This window comes from Megascapheus bottae, chromosome 9 (genome assembly GCF_031878675.1).
Source record: "Megascapheus bottae isolate mThoBot1 chromosome 9, mThoBot2.hap1, whole genome shotgun sequence".
In the NCBI taxonomy this organism is placed as follows: domain Eukaryota; kingdom Metazoa; phylum Chordata; class Mammalia; order Rodentia; family Geomyidae; genus Megascapheus; species Megascapheus bottae.
Genome location: NC_143517.1, coordinates 68,996,350 through 69,012,843, shown reverse-complemented (window position 1 = coordinate 69,012,843; position 16,494 = coordinate 68,996,350). Strand labels below are relative to the sequence as shown.

The window sequence follows — 16,494 nt, the reverse complement described above, 5'->3', positions numbered from 1 at the left end:
GACCCTGGTACTTATGCTAGGCAGGTAAGATGACTGGATTGTCTCCAGGCTTACTGGGTTTTTCCCTCCTAGCGCTGCCTTTCTGTGGGAAATGTAGGGCCAGGTTCTGTAGGGTGGCCAGGTATCCCATTCATAAAGTGATGACCTGAGCAATGCTGTTGTTGGGAAAAGTACTGGGAGACCTGAGGGTCCTTAGCTGTTTGGCCAGTTGGGTTTGTTTCTCAGGTTTGCTTCTCATGTATCCAGAGTGTGGAAGAGAATCTAAGTCTGCCCTAGTCCTGAAGTGTGTCTGTGTGACTGTTGGGGCATGTTCTGTGGTTTCTCTTAGCATCATTTCATTGTCTGGGCACGGGGCATGTTCTGTGGCTTCTCTTGGCATCATTTCATTGTCTGGGCACAAGCTTCATGGTCACTGTGAACTAAGCACATTCATGTTGGTAGGGAAGGTCTATCTTTAGTTTTTTGAGGAATCTCCAAACTGCCTTCCACAGTGATTGTACTAGTTTAAAATGCTTAAGAGTTTGTTTTTTTAAAATAATAGTTATCCAATCATGAATTCAAGAAGTGCTAGGAAGCCAGGCGTGGTGGCTCATGCCTATAACCATAGCTACTCAGGAGGCTGAGATCTGAGGATCACAGTTCAAAGCCATTCTGGGCACTAAAGACCATGAGACTCTTATCTCCAGTTAACCACTAGAAAACCAAGTGGTACTGTGGCTCAAGGGTAGGGCGGTAGCCTTGAGCTGAAAAGCTCAGGGATAGCAAGTGCCTAGGCCCAGAGTTCAAGCCCCACGCCCGACCAAAAAAAAGAAGTGCTAGGAGTCCCAGACAGGACAATGTATGGCCACCTGATGTGATGGACATAGATGTGGATGCAGGGCCTGTACCAACATTTGGTCTGTAGAATAGGACATTTGTGAGCATTATTGTCTGCATGTCCCCAGGACTGTAGCCCAGTGGTAGTATCTCACATGTCATCAGTGAGCAAGGAAGGTAGAGAAGAGGCCAGATATTCAGCACTAACCTACTAGGTGAGGGGTCAGAATTCAGACAGTGCAACTCCCAGAGGGTACATAGCTTCTGCAGGTGCTAGTCTTCTGGGGGCCAAAAGCTAGGAGATTCACAGAAGCCTTCGGTAGTACAGTAGGCCTGAGGTACTTTTGTAGAGCCATACAAGGCTATTGGCAATGTCACAGGCAGACTTCAGGCCCAGGAGTGAGATCTGTTGTTGGCTTGTGTGTTCTGTGGAGAAGACCCTTTAGACACTACCCACCTTTCAGCCTTAGAAGCCACGCTGGGTGCAGCAAGTGAAGATAGAGGAGCCCTAAGAAGGATGATTCACAGGGAGTCACCTGAAATTGCAGGGGGCGGGGGATACACTAAGAAACCCCAGGCTGGATAAAGGAACTGCGTTTATCACCACCAGTAACTGCCCGTCCACTTCCTGCACAGGACCTCCTCACTGCGGTGGAACTCAGGCACCAAGGAGCGAATGCTTATCAAAGTTGCTGATAGAGAGCCCAGCTTCCTTGCCCCTCAGGGCAATGGCTACCCCCTGGATAGCCAGCCTGGGGGGCGCTCCCGCAGACCCTCTGGCAGCCAGCATTCACCCAACTTACAGACCTTCACCCCTGACTCAGATGGCACTGTCTTTTTCTCTGAGAGACGTCCCTCACCATTCATGAGGAGGGCTGAACTCTCTGGGAGCTGTTCACCATTGCTTGCGCAGCCTCGAAAGCCCTCAAGCGATTCTCAGCCCTCTTCCCCTCGCTATGGCTATGAGCCCCCCCTCTACGAGGAACCCCCCATGGAATACCAGGCCCCTATTTATGATGAGCCCCCTATGGATATGCAGTTTGAGGCCAGTGGCCCCTACCAGGTGGGCTCACCACAGAGGTCCCCAGGCCGAAAGACTCGCCCATTCCTGCCAGCAGCCAAGCAGGCTCCTACTTCCCCCTGCCAGCAGCTGGTGCGCACTAAGCAGAAGTGCCCTGAGCGCTTTCTGAGCCTAGAGTACAGCCCAGTGGGCAAGGAGTATGTACGGCAGCTGGTTTATGTGGAGCAGGCAGGCTCCAGCCCCAAACTTCGTGCAGGACCCAGACACAAGTATACACCCAATCCAGGTGGTGGCTCCTACTCCCTGCAGCCCAGCCCCTGCTTACTGAGGGACCAGCGCCTAGGTGTCAGGTCTGGAGACTATAGTACCATGGAGGGGCCAGAGGCACCACAATCGGGCCAGCCACCCACACCTCTTCCCCAGACACAGGAGGATGCCATGTCTTGGTCCAGCCAGCAGGACACCATGTCCTCCGCGGGTTACTCCCCAGGCACTCGCAAGAGAAAGAGTAGAAAGCCCTCTCTCTGCCAGGTCCCCAGTGCTGCCTCCACTGATGGCCCAGGTGACCTGCTGAGTGAGCAGCCTCTGGCTGAGGAGCGCTCCCCATGTGGGCCCAGCCTCACTCAGATGAAGCGTGCAGAGGCTGAGGCAGATGTGGCCCGGGGTGCTGCTGAGCCCTTCCTGGCTCAGGCACGGCTGGCTTGGGAAGCACAGCAAGCGCACTTCCACATGAAGCAGAGGGGCAGCTGGGACTCACAGCAAGATGGCTCAGGGTATGAGAGTGATGGAGCTGTGCCACTGCCCATGCCTGGGCCAGTAGTGCGTGCCTTCAGCGAGGATGAGGCACTGGCCCAGCAAGACAGCAAGCACTGGAAACGGAACACCTTCGAGAAGCTTGGCTTTCCCCAGATCCTGCTAGAGAAGAGTGTCTCTGTGCAGACCAACCTGGCCTCACCGGAACCTTACCTCCACCCCTCACAGGTGAGGGGTCAGGTAGTGGGGTATGTGGGGTCTGTGGGCCCCCCAGGGTCTCAAGTACTGCCCCAAAGCCTGGGATCAGCACAGGGAGAGTGGGGTCAGCACAGGGCAGAATGGACTCACCTGTGCAGCATCCACAGGATGAGTGAGGGCCTCATATACCATGAACAGTGAAAGCATGGGTGCAGGATGCCCCTGCCCCCCAAGACTGCTACCAGTCCTGGGGCTTTGTAGCTCACTGACTTGGACTGAGAGCTGGAGGTTTTGTCTGTCCTCACTCCAAGACTCAGAAACAAGACCATGGTAACTGGGGATACACCGGTTCTGTGACTAGGATCCCCAAATAGTTGGGAAGATGGGGTGCCAGGCATTCTTTAACAAGTGTGGCAGCCCAGATAGTCCCCAGATGTTACAACTATAGCTAAAACTAAAGCCAAAAGGCAACTGGTCACATTCTCCCATGTGGTGCCAAGAACAAGAGCATGTCAGTCATCTCCTGTGAATCCCACCTTCACCTTCATTTTATAGGCTCAGATCCTGAGCAACCATGCCCACAGGCTTTCTTCTGGAGACCACCAGGTCCCAAGATCCCAGCCTAATGTCCTTGTTCTCATTTTCTGGCCCCACCATCCATGCTGGGTTGCCCGCATCCCAGGAAACCAAGGTGAAGGGTGGCCTGTGTCTGCCAGGTCTGCTCAGTAGACTGGGCCCACAGCCAGCAGAATGATAACCAAAAGGCCTGGGAAGCCCACCTGCACACCGCTGGACAGCCAGCTGTTATAGCCAGTGTTGCAATACTGTGTGTTGCCTCAGTGAAACACTGGAACCACTTATAGTCAGTTGTTCTGTCCTCTACTTATAAATATGGGGGTCAACAGGATAGATAGAAGAGGTAACTTTGGAAAATACTGAATGAGCAGGCAAAAGGCCACCCTCTATCAGGAGCTGAAGTTTGGGCCCAGAGTCATGTCTTCAGAGCAGAACAAACAGAAGGGCTTTGCAGTGATGAGTCCTAGGGCAAGAGTGAAACAGCATCTCTTCCAGCACCAGGATCCCACAGAGGTGGGAGTGGGGACAAGAACATCATTTGAGGGGATTGGGATGTCAGCTCTTTACTGGAGACAACAAATGAGTTTATGTCCCGACTGGGGATTCCCTTACCTTCCCCTACCATAAGCAGAGTCACCTGGGAGTATGACAGCAAGGCTATATTACTTGGCTGCCCCAGAAGTTCGAGCTTGGCTTCTTGGATGTATCTGCTAGGCAGGCCATGCTGGAGCTCTTAAGATTATAGTCTAGGTGAGACTGGCTGGCCAGCCTACTTCACCCTGATGGCCCAGCCACATTTGTCCTTCCCAGTCTGAAGACCTTGGTGCTTGTGCCCAGTTTGAGAGCAGCCGGCAGAATCGCAGTGCAATACCCAGCTCCAGTTGTGTTTTCCCCACCTTCACACTACGAAAGCCCTCCTCAGAGACAGACATCGAGAACTGGGCCTCCAAGCATTTTAACAAGCATACCCAGGGCCTCTTCCGGCGGAGAGTGTCCATTGCCAACATGCTGGCCTGGAGCAGTGAGTCCATCAAGAAGCCCATGATTGTGACCAGTGACCGGCATGTGAAGAAGGAGGCTTGCGAGATCTTCAAGTTGATCCAGATGTACATGGGTGACCGGAGAGCCAAGACAGACCCCTTGCATGTGGCCCTGGAGATTGCCACCAAAGGCTGGAGTGCACAGGGTCTTCGGGATGAGCTGTACATCCAGCTGTGCAGGCAGACCACTGAGAACTTCCGCCTGGAGAGCCTAGCTCGGGGCTGGGAGCTCATGGCCATCTGCCTGGCCTTCTTTCCTCCCACACCGAAGTTCCACTCCTACCTGGAGGGCTATATCTACCGACACATGGACCCTGTCAATGACACCAAAGGTAAGGCCCACCTCCTAGGCCCATTGACACCCTGGCTCTGGCTCCACTGAGGTAAGGGGCATGGAAAGGGTTCCCAATCATACTGGGCAAAACCAGTCAGCTTCTTGGAAACTTCCTAGGCAGCACTTGTATATATTAGGGCTTCCTCCCAAAAGATACATGTCCCCTGAAAGACCCACCCCGCTTCCATTGGGTATCTCATAGAACCATTGGGTATCATGGGTATCTTCAGGGAACCCTGCCTGGGCCTGAGGAAAGCTTAGGCAGGCCTGGCAGAAATAAGGACATGCGGCTTCCTGTCTCAGCCAGCTGGTGTCCACTACTTCAAGTCCCTGTGATCAGTTGACCTCCCTGTCTGCATTTGGTGTTCATCATCCTGCAACCCCAAGCAATTGCCCAAGGAAGCTCAGACCTGTATTCTAAGTCCTGTCCAAAGGCCTGAGCAAGAAGGAGCATGGTGACCATATGCTTTGACAAGCCCTAATTCATAGGCACATGAAATACTCATGTGCATAAGACCAGACCAGTAGTCTCTGGGCACTGTGAGCTGAAATTTGCCTTCAGGGTTCAGAAGGTGGCTGTGGGGCCAGAGGTGATGTGCCTGGGTCCAGGCATGGCCTGTCAATCAGATGGTTGACTTGAGCTCTGGCAGATTGGAAACAAGGCAGGGCCCTACGCAACTGTGTGCAGCAGGCCGTGTACCACACCGATAGAGCATAGCCATGGAATTAATATGTGAACATGCATACCCATTCATACCCACAGACCAGACACTCTGCACTGCTTCTCAGGAAGGAAAGTGAAACCTAGGGTATGCCAGCCTTTACTCTGTATACACTGAGCTTCTCATCAGAGATTTCTAGAACCTTCCCTGCAGGTATAGAAGAAGCAGATTGTGAGGCTGGTGTGTGTACATGAAAATGGACAGTGGCTGTAGAAAAGAGATGGGTTCCTGGGAAAGGTATGTTGGTATGATCACTGCAGAGAACCTCAGTCCCTTGTGGAGGAACTCTCGACCCAAGTGATTCAGCCCCATGCATATACTTTTCAACACAGGTTCCAGCAACTACATAGCCTAGTGTATGGCCTTGGCTCCCACACCCATATCGAATACCAAAGCTAGGTGCCAGGCAGCCTGAGTTTGAGCCAGTAGGCTGAGTAGGGCCTTGGGAACCCAATCACTGGTCCTCAGGCCTTTCTAGGAGCAAGAGGAAAGTCCTAGGAGCTGTGTTGCGATGGCTTCATAGGTTGCCTAAACCACTTCTTGTGAAAAGACATTGAGATGGGGCTGTGTCTCACATGTAAGAGTCCTTTCATAACAAGTACAAGTTCCTGAATTCAAACCTTACCACTGACCCCAAACATATGTCCCCCCCCCAAAAAAAAAACAAGAGAACAAATGTGTCTTGATCTAGAGGCCATAGATCCATAGGCCACTGCCCAACCCAACAGTGCTCCATGGCAGGCACTCAGGAGTACACTTGGTGAAAGTAAGCAAGGTAATAGTTGGAAGTAGACACCCAAGATTCCCCACCCAGGTTGGGCCCACCGACCAGCAAGCATGCAGCTGACGTTATCCTAACAGTCAGGACTGCCAGAAGCACAGCTGTACTAAAGAGTCCTGGAATCCTAATTTGTAAGTCCAGTCTGGGGGCCAAGGCTCTCTATATGGTCCCATCAGCAGGTAACTGGCATCCAGGTGGTGATACTTGTGTTGCCCTCTTAGCCAGGACTCCATCTCCAGCCCCTAGAGCCAGTCCTAGCTTTATCTGTCTGAGTTCCAACTTGGCCTGGAGCCTGAGGAGAGATCTCCACAATGAGAGTGACGATCCCTTCTTCAGTGGGCCTCATGCTGCTCTCTCCAGCAAGCTTGCTGTCCCTGAAAGTTCCCACCTTTCATGTGCAAACAACATAATAGGTCAAGAACATGGTCTTTGGCTATTATTCAGGAAGACTGACTTTACCAACCCAGAAGGCTGCAACCTAGGCTCTGGAGGACCAGCTAACCTGCTGCACAGCACTTAGAAAAAGGAGACTGCAATCAAGAGATCAAGTACCTAAGCGAGGCTAGGCACTTGTCTTAGTACATGTGATAAAGGTGTCAGAACCGAGTCTGGCTCCTGTGTTTGTTTGGTTTTGCCAGTCCTGGGCCTTGAACTCAGGGACTGAGCGTTGTCCTTTGGGCTTTCATAAGGCTAGAGCTCTACCACTTGAGCTACAACACCATTTCCAGCTTTTTCTACGTATGTGGTACCTAGGAATCTAACCTGGATCTTCGTGCATGCTAGCCAAGCACTCTACCACTAGTTCAAACTCCTGGCCCCATGGCTCCTGTGTTTTGATGCATTGTTCCAAACTGCCTGCCTCCAGTGTAAGTCCATGAGAAAACTTTGTGAACATATGATTTCTTCACCAGCATCTTTGTGGTATCTATTGCATGGTCACCACCCCAGAAACCAAGGCAAGTAAGTTAACTTTGTATCTTAGATGGTAGCACCTATGTGCTCCACGTGTCTCCCAGGATCCCTGCACGAAGACAAGCCTAGATATCAAGGAGCACATGCCAGTGGATACAAAGTTCCATGAAGGAGCAATTCTGCATCAGCCTCTTGGGAAACTATTTCATGCTTTCAGCAAGACTCTCCTAGCTTCTGGTTAAAGAGGGCAGGTTGAGCAGGACATGGTGGCTCACTTATAATTCTAGCACTTGGGAGACTGTGACAAGAATGTCCATGGATTTGATGCCAGCCTCAGTGAAAATCAGACACTGATGTGGTAGTGTATGTCTGTAATTCCAGCTACTCAGAGATCGGGGGGATAGTAATTCAAGATTCACCCAGGCCTTTTTCGGCCACGTGCAACCTCCAACCTGAGCTAGGGGCCTGCAATTTAGGAAAATAAAGTTCTCTTTCTTGCCTAGAAAAAAAATAAAAGACTGACCCTGATGGAAAGTTAGTAAGACACTTTCTCAACCAACATGTGTCTGTCATTCAAGCTACGCTGGAAGAATAAGAGGAGGATTGAAAAAAAAAAAAAAAGCAAGACCCTGGGCCGGGAGTTTGGCCTAGTGGTTAAAGTGCTTGCCTAGCATACATGAAGACCCGGGTTCGATTCCTCAGTACCACATACATAGAAAAAAGCCAGAAGTGGTGCTGAGGCTCAATTGGTAGAGCTCTAGCCTGGAGAAAGTCCAAGGACAGTGCTCAGGCCCTGAGCTCAAGCCCAGGACTGGCAAAAAAAAAAAAAAAAAAAAGCAAGACCCTATCTGAAAAATAACTGAAGAGAGGAAAAAAAGGCCCAGAGGTATGTCCCAGTGGGTAGAGCACATGCAAGGCCAGGGTGACATTCAAATCCTACTAGTATTTAAAAACAAAAATCTCTACTTTCTTTTTCCACCTTGAACTTTCACTACAAAACCTTTTTCTTTTTTGCCAGACACAGGGCTTGAACTCAGGGCCTGAGTACTATCTTTAAGGTTTCTCAAGGCTAGAGCTCTACCACGTGAGCCACAGCACCACTTCTAGCTTTTTCTGTGTATGTGGTACCAATGAATCAAACTGGGTTTTCGTGCATGGTAGGCAAGCATTCTACTACTAGGCCAAATTCCCGGCCCTGTTTTTGGTTTTGTTTTTTGTGTTTTTGTTTTAAGATAAAACCCATAGAAGGAGCTGGGTGCTAGTGGCTCATATAATCTTAGCTATTCACAATCTGAGAATCGTAGTTCAAAGCCAGCCTGGAAAAGTAAGTCTGGGAAATTCTTAACCTCCATTTAACTACCAGAAATGGAGCCCTGCTCTAAGTGGTAGCCTTGAGCAAAAAGAGCTCAGAGACAGTGCTCAGTCCCTGAGTTCAAGCCCCACAATTACCACCCTCTCCCCAAAAAAAGAAGTACAAGGAAAACAATACGGTGATTCCTCAATAGTTAAAAATAGAATTGCAGGAAGGGTGCTATGGCTCAATGGGTAGGACTGTAACCTTGAACTGAAGAGCTCAAGGACAATGCCCAGGCCTATAGTTTAAGTCCCATGACGGACAAAAAAAAAAAAAGAGAGCGAGAGAGAATTGCAGGAAAGAGAATTGCTAGAATGGGAAGTGTGGCTTAAGTGGTAGAGTGCTAACTGAGCAAAAAGGCAAAGCAAGAATACAAGACCCTAAATTCAAGCCTCAGTATTAGCACAAGGGGTGGGGGGAGGAGGGAGAGAGAATTGTTTATGTCAGGTCCTGGGATTGAAGCCTAGTGGTATCGTGTTCACCGCCTAGCATGCATGAAGACCCTTGTTCGATTCCTCAGTACCACATACATAGGAAAAAGCTGGAAGTGGTGCTGTGGCTCAAGTGGTAGAGCTCTAGCCTTGAGAAAGCCCAAAGACAGTGCCCAGGCCCTGAGTTCAAGCCTCACGACTGGCAAAAAAAGAAAAAGGACATTCTGCCAACACATGTAAAATTGATGAACCTGAGGACATCATGATAAGTGGAAGAATCCTGTTTCAGAAGGCCATGATGTCACTTCCATGATGACCCTAGAATCATCAGGTTCATGAATAAAAAGTAGAATGGTAGCTGCCAAGAGATAGAAAGGAATAAGGAGTTATTTTATTTGTTTGTTTACTTACTTTGGCCAGTCCTGGGGCTTGAACTAAGGGTTTGAGCACCTTCCTTGGGCTTTTCTCCAGGCTAGCACTCTACCACTTGAGCTTCAGCACCACTTGTAGCTTTTTCAATATATGTGGTACCAAGGAATCGAAACCAGGTCTTCATGCATGCTAGGCAAGTACTCTACCTCTAGGCCACACTCCCAGACCCAGGAGTTAATTTTTTAATGAAAAGTTTCTGTTTGGAAAAGTGAAAAAAAAAAAAAAGTTAAGAGATGAGTAGTAGTAATGGTTTCATGACAGTATGAGTATGCTTATTGCAACTGAACTATAGGCTTAAAAATGGCTAAAATGAGCTGGCCATTGGTGGCTCTTGCCTGTAATCCTAGCCACAGAGGAAGCTGAAATCTGAGGGTTGTGATCAGAGCCAACCGGGGCAGGAAAATCTATGAGATTAACTACAACTTGCCACCAAAAAAGCTGGAAGTGGAGCTGTGGCTCAAGTGGTAGAGCAAAACACAGTTCGAGAACAATGTCTAGGCCCTGAGTTCATCCTCAGAACTGGCACAAAAGTAAATAAAAATATTGAAATGGACTGGGAAACAGTAGCTCACACCTGTAAGAACCATGGTTTATAGGCTGCCTATGCAGATAAATCTTCATAATTCTTGAAATAACCAGAAAAAAGCTGGAAGTGAAGGTGTGACTCAAGCAACAAAACACCATCAGCTATGAGCAGAAAAGTCTCTGGGCCCTGGGTCAAGCCGCACTACCTGAAGAAGGAAAACAGGAAAAAGATGTAAATGATAAATTTTATGTTACACGTATTTCACTACAATGACAAAGAGAATGGGCAAGGAAAAGCAGCTGTTTTAAAAGCTGGAAAGCACATGGATAAGTGGCAGAAACACGACTTGGCAGACCAAGAAAAGTAGATCTTAAACAGGTGGGTAAATTCAGACGCTGAAACAGGTAGCACAGCCTTAAAAGGGCAGAACAAGGGTCCTGTGTCATTTATCACCCTGAAGCTCACAAAAACATTATTGGTTGAAAGTCTCATTAAGAAATGAAACAACTGTAATGGAGTAAAAACTCACTTTGGGTTCAGAACACTAGGGCTCAAATGACATACATTACCAGAATAGTCTAAATTAAGAGTCCTAGCCAGGCTCCATTAGTCCACACCTGTAATTCTAGCTACTGACAATGCTGCCATCTGAGAGTCCTAGTTAGAAGTCAGCCCATGAGACTCAAAACCAGGAAGTAGCCCTATGGCTCAAATGGTAGAACACTAGTCTTGAGCATAATGAGGCTTAGGGACAGCACTCAGGCCCTGAGTTCAAGCCACAGGACCACCCTCCCCCCCACACACACACCCCCAAAAAAAGCCAGGTGCTAGTGGCTCACTCCTGTAATCCTAGCCACCCAGGAGGCTGATCTCTGAGGATTACAGTTCAAAGCCAGCCCAGGCACAAAAGAGTGAGACTCTTATTTCCAATTAACCACCGAGAACAGGAAGTGGTACTGTGGCTCAAGTGGTAGAACGTGAACTGAAGAGCTTAGGGCTGCGCACAAGCCCTGTGTTCAAGCCCAACTACATGCCCCTCCCCCTAACACACATATACCCGTTATCTAGCTGGGACAATGTGAGCAACAAAACAGTCACACTGGATTATAACTAGAAAGTATAAAGCAAGTATCTATAATTCTAACCTACCCCTTCCTTGTGGCTTCCTTCAAAAAGTACGTGGAGGGAAATGGCAGAAAGAGTAGTACAGAAGTCTGACAGAGTAGTACAGAAGTCTGACAGGCATGACCTCAGCTAGAGAACTCGGCACCAGGAACTCCACTGATAATAGGAGGCAGCCCAGCTGCACCTCTCACGGCAGTGCCTTAGTCCCTGTCCCTTGGTTTTATAGTCATGGACCGGCAGGGGGATTGAGCGTCATCCCAGGTCACTCACTCCAGGCTTTCAGTGAGCCAGAGGATTGCATTGGTGACCTAAACTCGCCTTCCAGCTATGTTTGTGATCCCTGTGGGGAGAAGGGCAGGGTCCTGCTTGTCCTCCAGCCCCATGAATGCACAGGTCTGCATACCATCACCTGCCTTAGTGCTTAGCTGCATGGAGACAGCCCCCAACAGGCCCAGGGGCCTCCTTGCCACGTGGGCAATGGTTCCTGGCTTGTGTCCTGTGGTCCTCATGGTTCTGTTTGCTCTCCAGTGACACAGCACATAAAAGAGCTTCTGGAAAGGAACAGTAAGAAGAAGTCCAAACTGAGAAAGAAACCCAAGCCTTATGTTGAAGAGCCGGATGGTAGGGCCTTGGTGCCGCCTCTGCACCGCTCTGCTCTGCAGCCACGGCCGCCTGGCCGCCTCTTCTCTAACTGCTTCTCGGCTGGGGGAGGGGCACTAACCTCAGGCCTGGGCAAGTCAGGAGGCAAACTTCTTTCCTGCACATTTCTTGATGGTTCCCAGAACAATTCCCAATTTGCTTGCGGGGTTCTTGATGGGCATTGGCATGAGGAATAGCCCGGGAGGCACCTGGAGGTGCCTCGAGATGAATGAGTGATGGAAGGTAAAGCTCATGAAGGGGCCGTCCAAACCAGGGTCCTCTGGGATAGGTAAATAATGTCTGGCATTCAGAAATCATAAGGGAATGTGTCCTCTGGTAAAGCCTCATGTGGACTGGAGCTGGACAGATACCAGCAATGCATGAGAGTCTTGTTGCTATAGGATGCAGACTCCTGTGTTCCTTGAGTAGAACTGGACAGAACAGTGCAAACTGCAGTGTAAAGTAGGGAACGGGCCCTCCCGGAACCAGGCAAGGTAATAAGTTTATCAGACCTTATGCAAGTTGAGAAGTCCTGATCCCGGGAGGCTGCTCTCATCCCAAGTAGACATAGGCTAAAGGCCTGTGTGTTTGCCACATGGAGAGGTTTTAAAGCAGAAGATGAGGGTCCATCTTCTCACAGGAGCAGAAAGTAGCAGGTTTAGCTCCTTTGTCAGACCTCAGCTGCTCGCGACCATGTTACCAGTTGCTGCACTGTGCTGCTTTGGTGCTGGCGTTGTTGCTTATATACTATCCATTCTTTTAAAACAAAAGAGCCTCTGACTGTGGTCAGTAGTTCTAGTACTGTTCAAAGTTAGCTGGGGCTGGAACTAGGACCTGGCTGCTAAGGGCTGTGGTTCCCATGGAGCTGAGGAATGTGGGCCAGGACTTGAATAGCTGGTAAATTTTTTGCCATTTTCACTTGGATTAAATAACTCCCTTCACAGAAATAGTGAATTGCAAAGCTATTTTATGATAGCTAGAAAATAAAATGTTCTCATGGACTAAGATACTTGTTTTTGCAAACTGGGATCCAGGAATCCCCGCATACTCAGAAATCTGAAGAAGAAAAAAAAAAAGGACTTCCAAAGGCAAAAATATTTCCACTTGAAAGCCCAGACGTCAGGTGGTAGGTACGGGCACTTCCAGAAGAGGGGCAGCCATACCCGGGTGCTCATAGTCCCCACTAGTGACCTATCTTGTGATTTTTTTTTTTTTTTTGCCAGTCCTGGGGCTTCAACTCAGGACCTGAGCACTGTCCTTGGGCTTTCCTCAAGGCTAGAGCTCTAACACTGCAACCCCAACACCACTTTTGGCTTTTCTATGTATGTGGTACTGAGGAGTTGAACCCCGGTCTTCCTGCATGCTAGGCAAGCAAGCGCTCTACCCCTAGGCCACACTCCAGGCTCCTGGGATACCTCTTAACATGGTCTTTCAGCTGCCTCCCCCTGTTCCTGCTGGGACCAGGCAGATGCCACACCCACACAGGCTTTCCCCTTCACACTGTGTCCTGGTCTGTTTTCCACCTACCCTATCTACTAAACTACCAACTAGAACTTCCACTGTTGAGGCTGAGTCCCAGAAAGCCCCTTCCTGAGGAGAGGAAGCTGTACTCCAGTATCAGAATGAGCCCGGAGGGCCTTCTTTCGGTGTGGGATTCTGGCATCTCCACAGGGCCTCTTCCCTAACACATTGATATTCCGTACCACCTCCACTCTGTCAACCCCGGAACAACCAGAGCTGCAGAAGAACTGCAACTTCCTCATGGTAGCTTATGGCCTGCCTCAGAGGCTCCTGCCTAGCATCAGAAGCCAAGGAGGCTCCCTAGGGCCAGCCAGTGAAGGGAAGAGTGGGCCTGGGGACTCTAGGCCTCAGAACATGCCCTGGACTGCCTCTGAACTCTCACAGGGAAGTGGCTTTGTCTCTGCATTGGGAGAGGTGGGTGAGCTGGCAGAGGACTGTCCCAGCCTGGTTCTTCGATATGGGGAAGTGCTCCCATAATCTCTCCATTTGGGTCTCTGCTGTAACAGGACATTGCCTGGGAGAAAGTTTAAGGCTGCTGTCCTGGTCAGGGGTGGTTGGGAGCTTGACCAGATTGGCTGTACTCTAGGGCCCCTGTGAGGACTGTCCCTCTCCTATACCCCCCACACACCAGGTTGACCCATGCCCATTCTTTTCCAGGGGTAGCGATAAGCACCTACGCCAAGTACTGCTACCACAAGCTGCAGAAGGCGGCTCTGACAGGGGCCAAGAAGGTACAAGCACTGTGGGAGAATTGGGGCAGGGTGGGCAACTTTCAAGCACAGCAGCAAGGCTCATGGGTGTGCTGGCTGGCAGAGTCATGGCTACTGTGTATACTTTGCTGCCTTTCCCCTCAGAAGGCTCAATTTCATCCCTGGACCTCGAATTGAGCAATTCAGAGAAATGAGGGTGTGGACTGTTGAGGACATGAGGGGCTCTAACAGTGGAATGGACCTGCCTCCTATTTTGTTTGGTATATGGCATAGAGAGCCTAGGCTGAAGACCAAACATGCCTTCACCAACTCCCTAAAGACCTGGCTTTTGTGACAAGATGCAGGGACTGTGCATGGTCACAACAGGCCAAAAGAGCTATGACAGGTGCCCATTCTACAATGGACCCATGTTGTAACACCACCCACCCATAGATTTATGAGCCAGTCCTAGCCCTTTTGTTAGCCCTTCTTTCCTATAGCCAGCCCTACTCCATCCTGTCACGTCCCCTCTAGCTCCTTTCTCTCCTCTAGAAGACATCTAGGCCCCAGTCATATCACACACCTAGACCCCATCCCTCCAGCCCATCCTTACCTGGGAATTCCTTTGGATCCCCCTTTACCCGCCCCAGAGCCTGGCATCCTACCTCTCTGGGACTTTTTGATGCTTTTGATGTTACAGATGGACCACAGGGATGACCCCCTTGGTGACTTGAGCCAAGGATCTGTGCTGCCCTGAACCTTGTAAGGCAGAAGTGAGATTTAGGGAGGAAAGGGTACCTGAGCTGAATAACTCTGCCAGATCCTTGGTGAAAGAGGTAGATGAATGGAAGAAAGGTGACTGGGCCAGACCAGGATGGAAGATGTGGGCTATCTTCACAGGGGCTGAAGAAGCCCAATGTGGAGGAGATCCGGCACGCCAAGAACGCCGTGTTCAGCCCATCAATGTTCGGTAGTGCACTGCAGGAAGTTATGAGTATGCAGAAGGAGCGCTACCCCGACCGACAGCTGCCCTGGGTACAGACTCGGCTCTCTGAAGAAGTGCTAGCGCTGAATGGTGACCAGACGGAGGGCATATTCAGGTGCTGCACCAAATCCAGACCCTGGGTGGGTGTGTGGGCTACAGGTATGTGTCTGATGGCAGACAGGACCTGCTTCCATGCTTGCCTCCGAGCTGGCACTTTTTGGAAGCTGATCCTGGTGCCATGTGGCCAAGGGGTTGGGCTGCCTCAGGGCATACCTACAACATAATCCTGATAGGTACAGCTAGTCTAGCACTTAGTTTCTTCTTCTCCATTCCCCTGGCTTGCCAGACTCAACATAGAATAGCTTCTTCTTTCCTAGTGGTGGCAGCTCAAGGCTAAGCCTTGAGACACAGCACCACTTCCAGTTTTCTAGTGGTTCATTGGAGATAGAAATCTCATGGACTTGGGGCCAGGAGTTTGGCCTAGTGGTTAAAGTGCTTGCCTAGCATGCATGAAGACCCGGGTTTGATTCCTCGGTACCACATACATAGATAAAAGCCAGAAGTGGTGCTGAGGCTCAAGTGGTAGAGCCTCTAGCCTTGAGAAAGCCCAAGGACAGTGCTCAAGCCCTGAGCTCAAGCCCAGGACTGGCAAAAAAAAGAAAAAAGAAATCTCATGGACTTTAGTGCCCTGTCTGGCTTTGAGCTTTGATCCTCAGATCTCAGGCTCCCGAGTAGCTAGGATTGCAGGCGTGAGCCCCCAAGCCCAGCGGCACTTCTTGCCTACCCATTGTTTCAGCTATTGTAATGACTTGTTTGTTGGGATCAGGGATACCCAGGCTCCAAAAAACATCTTGGGGAGCTGAGACTTGTGAGCTTGGCCCATGGTGGCCTACATGGAGAGGCAGCAAGCTGCATAGGGAAGCCAGAAGATGATCTGGGAACAGCCAGTGGCCTGGCAGAACTCCATACCACTAACGAGTGCATGGCACATGACCCTAGAAGACTGAGGCCTAGAATCACTCCATTAGGAGATGGCAGTTGAAGTAGGTGGGCCTTAAAGCTCTCTGTCTGTGCACCATCTTCATGGTAAGTCAACCCCAGTCTGAGCCTGCCATGTGCTCCTCAGGGTTCCTGGAGACATTGATGAGGTAAATGCCCTGAAGCTGCAAGTGGATCAGTGGAAGGTACCTACAGGCCTGGAAGACCCCCACGTCCCTGGTGAGCCCCTAAACCACTCAACAACAGGGTAGGCCTGGCCCAGACCATAGGGTTTAAAAGGTTCCACGACATGGATTTGTATGTACAGCCCTAAGGGCCGACATTCAGGCCAAGGCCTCCATCTACTTCATCCTCCTGAGGTGTCATCCATAGCCTCTTAGGCCCGCAGTGGCTGCATTTCTTGGCCCAATCTCCCTTACTGTCCTGGGGGCACCCTGGTTCATCCTAGCCAGCCGGTGGCTCTGCCTGTAGCCTTCCAGATCTGTTTCTGCAGGTGCTGCAACAAGAAACTCAATTTTGCAGTCGTCACAGGCACACTTCTCCATGCTTCCAGGACTGAGCCCAGGCAGTTGAGCCCTGAGCATCTCTAGGGTCTTGGCTGGGTCCAACCCACCTTGGTCAAGGGGACCCCTTTCCAGAT

The 16,494-nt window shown here is 50.2% G+C and overlaps 1 protein-coding gene across 4 annotated transcripts in view; it reads left to right on the top strand.

Moving 5' to 3' along the window:
- The window catches only part of Arhgap39 (Rho GTPase activating protein 39), a 62,916-nt gene that overhangs the window by 45,407 nt on the left and 1,015 nt on the right, over positions 1–16,494 (top strand). For 3 of the 4 annotated variants that reach the window (XM_090339591.1, XM_090339592.1, XM_090339593.1), the window contains exons 5-10: positions 1,453–2,818; positions 4,175–4,736; positions 11,550–11,642; positions 13,839–13,912; positions 14,771–14,970; positions 15,982–16,073. In XM_090339591.1, the coding sequence (XP_090195717.1) occupies positions 1,453–2,818; positions 4,175–4,736; positions 11,550–11,642; positions 13,839–13,912; positions 14,771–14,970; positions 15,982–16,073 (2,387 nt within the window). The remainder of the gene's footprint in view (positions 1–1,452; positions 2,819–4,174; positions 4,737–11,549; positions 11,643–13,838; positions 13,913–14,770; positions 14,971–15,981; positions 16,074–16,494) is intronic. The other variant, XM_090339594.1, reaches the window with a different exon arrangement.